This window comes from Sinocyclocheilus rhinocerous, unplaced genomic scaffold (assembly GCF_001515625.1).
Source record: "Sinocyclocheilus rhinocerous isolate Xijiao unplaced genomic scaffold, SAMN03320098_v1.1 scaffold1116, whole genome shotgun sequence".
NCBI classification, from domain to species: domain Eukaryota; kingdom Metazoa; phylum Chordata; class Actinopteri; order Cypriniformes; family Cyprinidae; genus Sinocyclocheilus; species Sinocyclocheilus rhinocerous.
The window spans coordinates 221000-226999 of NW_015659716.1; the positions used below are offsets into that span (position 1 = coordinate 221000).

Sequence of the window (6000 nt, forward strand, 5' to 3'; positions counted from 1 at the left end):
ATGTCTCGTCTTGTCTCCTCTTTGTTCTCTTCTCCTTTGTATCTTTAACTCAGGTCTCTTTTTGTTTCCTCTCCTCTAATTTTGTCTTATCTTTTTTTTAAATATTATTTTGTCTCCTCCTGTTTAATGTAATTTCTCATTTCCAACTCTTCCCACTCATCAAATCTTATTTTGTCTCCTTTCTCATTGTCTCATTTCTTCTAATTTCTTCAGTTCTTTCTTCAAATCTTATTCTGTCTCCTCATTTATTTTCGTGTCATCTCCACTTCCTTCTTCAAATCTCACTTTGTCTCCTTGCCTCTTACTTTGTTCCTGGTTTCTCTTCTTGTCTCAACTCCTTTCCTTTTTTCAAATCTAATTTTCTCCTCTTCTCATGTTTCGTCTCCTCCTCTGTCTTCAAATCTCATCTTGTCTCTTCTTCACAAGTCAGGCCTCGTCTTATTTGATCTCCTCTTCTCATATCTCGACAGTCTTGCCATGTTGTCTCTTTTCCTTGCCACATCTTATCTCATCTCCTCTACTATCCAAAGCTCTTGTCTTGTCTCCTCATGTCTCATCTTGTCTCCTCCCAAGTCTAACATGTCCTCTAGTTTTTCTCTCATCTCCTCTTTTCAAATCGCAGCTTCAAGTCTCCTTTCGCTTCCTCTCATTTCCTCTCTTCTGATCTTCACTTGTCTCATTCCCTTTCTTTACATCTTTCATTTTTATTCTCTCCTCACATGTTGTCTCTCCTCCTTTGTTTTGTCTCGTCCTCTCTGCTCTGGTCTCCTCTCGTCTCCAACAGTCAAAGCCCCTTTATCCCCTTCATTCTCCACTAAACTCTCCAGTGAGTTTATCTCTTTTTCCATCCATCAGTAGATCAGCTTGTCGTCTGCCACGCGTCCTTCCTTTTTATGAACACTTGATCTCCACTTATATCTGATCCGCACAATATCTCATCCCCAGCTTCCTGTTCTTCTAACACTCCTCCAGTTCAAAGACAGGCTGAAGCTGTAGCAGCTCTTTCTTTTTAAGCTAAACAGACTCTTTGCCACTTCCTCCAGGTGTTGCGAGTGAAGACCCTTCCTTTTTGTGAGTGCCTGTAAATTGATGATTCATGCTAGTCAGGTCTTCTGTTCTTGGATCATTTCGGTATGTAGACAGCAGGAGAAAACTAATGCTTTTACCAAGTAGAGCGTTGTTTTTTTTTGACCCAATACACCGTTAATACCCTTTGAGAGACATTAAAACCTGCTCCCGGGAGTTAGTTGTACTCTCCATGCCGCTATACTAAGCTTCCCTTTAAAGGCCAGAGTCTTAAGGGAAAACAGATTGTGCCTTTTGTTGTTTCTTCAGTAACAATAGCTATGGAATGAAGTCATCTTGTGCAAGGGTTATTTTGGTGTGGTGGTTAGTAACCAGAAGGTTGCTGGTTTGATCAACATAAACAGTGAGCTACCACCATTGTCCCAAAGACCTACGTTGCACCAAAGGGATTGTCCCTGTAATAAGCACATTCAGTAGTCGATGTTAAAGGCTTAGTTCACCCAAAAATGAAAATGCTGTCATTAATTACTCACCCTCATGTCGTTTCAAACCCGGAAGACCTTCGTTCATCTTCGGAACACAAATTAAGATATTTTTGATGGAATCTGAGAGCTCTCTGACCCTCCCATAGACAGCAATGATATTACCATGATCAATGCACAGAAACGTAGCAAGGACATCGGTAAAATAGTCCATGTGACACCAGGGGTTCAACCGTAATTTTACGAAGCTACGAGAATACTTTTTTTGTGCAAAGAAAACAATAATAACATTTATTAATCAATAATATAATTTATTCAGCAATTCTTTTCCCCGAGTCACCATCTTCCAGCATTTTGGAGAGTACCCCAGAACATAATCAACGTAATCAGCAGTGTTTACGTTCAGTAGACAGTGTGTGCATGCGCATAATAAACTGTTATTATTGTTTTCTTTGCGCACAAAAAGTATTCTCGTATACGTTTTGGATATCGTGGATAATATCCTTGCTGTCTATGGAGGGTCAGAGAGCTCTCAGATTCCATCAAAAATATATTCATTTGTGTTCCAAAGATAAACGAAGGTCTTATGGGTTTGGAACGACATGAGGGTGAGTAATTAATGACAGAATTTTCATTTTTGGATGAACTAACCCTTTAACTCAGCACACTCTCAAGGCAATTCGTAACTATTGTACGTTTTGATGAATTGATGACTAGTTTGCATGAATTTCAGCTGTCTCATTTGACCATTTTTGTATGATCTGCTTATACCCCACTGACGGTTAGTTTTAGGGGAGGACCTTCATGCTTACTCCTTTTCTAAAAAACAATACATTTCCAAACAAATTCATACGAAATGGCCACTTCGTTAAATAAGATGCATTTGATTATATTTAAGAAAGAAGCCACAATTTGAGAGAGATTTCTGTTCTTATTGCACCATCTTTGCCCCCTACAGCGGTGAAGTTTGGCCGGATGTCAAAGAAACAGCGGGACAGCCTCTATGCGGAAGTGCAGAAACACCGGCTCCAGCAGCAACAGCGGGACCACCAGCAGCAGCCCGGTGAGGCCGAACCCCTCACCCCAACCTACGGCCTCTCCACCAATGGCCTGACTGAGCTCCACGATGACCTGAGTGGCTACATGAACGGCCACACGCCCGACGGCACCAAGCCCGACTCAGGCGTCAGCAGCTTCTACCTTGACATCCAACCCTCACCCGACCAGTCCGGCCTGGACATCAATGGCATCAAGCCAGAGCCCATCTGCGACTTCACCCCGGGCTCGGGCTTCTTCCCCTACTGTTCCTTCACCAATGGGGAGACATCCCCCACCGTTTCCATGGCCGAGTTGGGTAAGTGATAATTCTGGAGAATGGCAAAGTGGATTCTGGGTAGGGGATGGTACTAGGGGGAAGAGCCCAACCGTGGGGCAAACGTTGCTAAAGGTGTCTTAAAATAGCATTAGGTTGGAGACTCATCTCAAAGACTCATTAAAAGAACCTCTTTTTTTCTAATTAGTTTCCATTAATTAGGGCCAATCAGGATCCAGCAGGGCACGCACCAAGGGAAATCATTTTTTTAGCTTCCCCTCCTGCTCTGGGACTCCTTTTAACAGATGTGTTTTCAACATGATTGAATTTTTATACTGGTTTTTTTTTTCTTTCTCTCGTCTCCATTTGCTCGTTCTTGCTGAAAGCAAATATGACCTTTGTTCCTGTGAATTTACACACACTCTTCACTTTTATACTTGAGGTACTGCCCTATTTTTCTCTTGCACAGGTACACAGACGGTCAACAAGCTTCTAAATCGACTTTAAATCACAAACCGCTACAATGTAGTTCTTTGATTGGAGAAGCAAATAAAACACTGCATCTTTTCAAAGATCCTTTCCCTTAGCATTTCTGTAAGCATAAATGAATCCGCCAGTAGGAAGAACCACTTTATAATGCTAATGGGAAACAAATGGCATCCCGTACCACATGTATGTGTGTGTATATATAGTACAGCTCAATATGTCTGTACGTTAAGTGCAGTCAGGCGCGACAGAGGTGTTTTGAAGGTATGTTGCGTTGTGTTTCAGAACATCTGGCCCAGAACATTTCCAAGTCCCACATGGAGACGTGTCAGTACCTGAGAGAAGAACTTCAGCAGATGACCTGGCAGGCATTCCTTCAGGAGGAGGTGGAGTGCTACCAGAGCAAGGTAAACACACATTGTTGAAGAGCCACATGTGGTTGTTCAGAAGCTTTAGTTAGGGATGTTTGCAATTTAATTTAATGTAAATGTTAACTTGCAGGGACACTGATGAGGTGATGTTTTTGGGATTGAAAATGTTCTGGCTGGTTGCATTAAGATGGACAGACATTTTAGTGGCGACTTTAGAGTACTGTGTTTTCTTAAAATATGCCAGTTTGAATAGGTTAGCCAATAATAAATGTATTAAATGTACAGTACCAAATCCCATTTATCTCTAAGGGTCAGTGAGAGAGTATAAAATGGTAATGTAAAACTGAATTATGACTGTTTTTGGTGCAAGAAGCCTTGACTAACATCATAAGTCTACATAAACTGCTTCAAAAGAATATGGCCGCTTTTTGAAACTGGTTGTGTCTTTTGTTTCTCCTCAGCCCAGAGAAGTCATGTGGCAGTTGTGTGCTATTAAAATCACAGAGGCCATTCAGTATGTGGTGGAGTTTGCCAAGCGCATCGACGGCTTCATGGAGCTCTGTCAGAATGATCAGATAGTGCTTCTCAAAGCAGGTAAAGTGTGTGTTCACATCACCATCATCCAATCCCAGCTTAGTTTATAGGGCGTAAACACAAATAATCCTTTTTCTGCAGTGCCTGTGGCTACGTTTAGAATAGCATATTACTAGCAGTATGTGTACTGTGCACAGTATGCATTGGCCAGTATTTCCAGTATACTATGGAAGTACTGTTCCACCAAGGGAATAAAAAATGTAATTGCAACTTTTTTCTTACAATTCTGACTTTTTTTCCCCTTATAATTCTGAGTTTATATCTCACAATTCAGACTTTGTTTCTCAGAAATGTGAGATAAAAACAGAACTGTGAGATATAAACTCGTAATTCTGAGAAAAAGTTAGAATTACAAGATATAAACTCTGCAATTCCGAATTTACAGTACGTCTCATCTTGCAGTTCTCTATTTTTTCTCTCTCTCTCTGAATTTTAAGTTCACGTTTTTTCTATAATGGAATAAAAATGAAGTATGAAGTATTTTTTCTCACAATTGTTTTTATCTCAGTTCATATCTGGCAATACTGATTTTTTTTTTTTTTCAGAATAGCAAGAAACAAGAATTGTAAGATATAAACTAAGAATTGCAAGAAAAACAGTCTGTATGGTGAGATAAAAAGATGCAGTTACCTTTTTATTTATTTATTTTTATTCGATGGCGGAAACAGGCTTCTATAGTATATGACTAGTTATCCTACAATGCAATACGTTCACCTTTGTCTCTCTTTTTTGGTGTGATGAATGAACTAAAGGTAATATTTTCCTGAAAAGCATTAAGACATTTTTACATTTAAACAGTTTAGAATACTACTCTTTGAAGTATTTATTATTGCATACTTCACACTTTTTACATACTGCTTAAAATAGTATACTGCACAGTAAGCAATATGCAAGTATTCAATTCCGAACACAGCCGATGTCACACAGCAGGAGGTGCCGTGCTTCAGTATCTCTTGTGTATACAGGAAAACTGTATCGGGACGATCTGTCAGCTCTTTGAAAAATAAGGCACTATTGAGATGATATCCACTGCTGCACACTATCTTCTCACAAATAATGGACCAAAGTGCTCCATCACACTCACACCCCATCTCCATCATGATCCCAACAGCTTTCAGTGTTTCTGTTTGTTCCAGGCCCGACCAAAATTAACAAAATACTGAGTGAGCACTCTCTCCTGACATGACATTTTAAACCACTGCATCTTTCTAAAGCTCCGTAATGGCTTCTATTACGTGGCTTTTATCCTCTAAGCCTGTGCTCACCAAAGCACTCCGCTGTAGAATTACTGCTCCCACTCACAACAATAACAGCAACACACTCCACCTGAGTCACACACACACAGCACTGCTCAAAAACATCAGATGATTGGTGACTTAATAAAGCTGTGTTTTATGATACTGCTCCTTGTTATGATATGAACACACTGCTTATGGCCAGAAACATACTTCAAGCAAGTATGCAAATACTGACCTTAAATAATAAACCTAGCATCAAATATTTGTACCATTATTCACGTAGCTATCTATAAACTTCGACGTCGGCACCGATAGCCATGTAGCGCCATTATGCTTCAGGGTGTCCCGAGGGCCGGCTTGCGAACCATTCCCGATCTTGTTCCCCCTCTCTCTCCCACTTTGCTTCCTGTCTAACTACTGTCCTAACAAAATAAAGATATAAAAACGGCAAAAATAACTATATTTAAAAATAAATAAATAAATATATATAT

The 6000-nt window shown here is 40.1% G+C and overlaps 1 protein-coding gene across 1 annotated transcript in view; it reads left to right on the forward strand.

Moving 5' to 3' along the window:
* The window catches only part of LOC107724174 (nuclear receptor ROR-alpha), a 64263-nt gene that overhangs the window by 48781 nt on the left and 9482 nt on the right, over positions 1–6000 (forward strand). The window contains exons 4-6 of the mRNA XM_016532983.1: positions 2467–2862; positions 3592–3713; positions 4139–4271. Coding sequence (XP_016388469.1) covers positions 2467–2862; positions 3592–3713; positions 4139–4271 — 651 coding nt within the window. The remainder of the gene's footprint in view (positions 1–2466; positions 2863–3591; positions 3714–4138; positions 4272–6000) is intronic.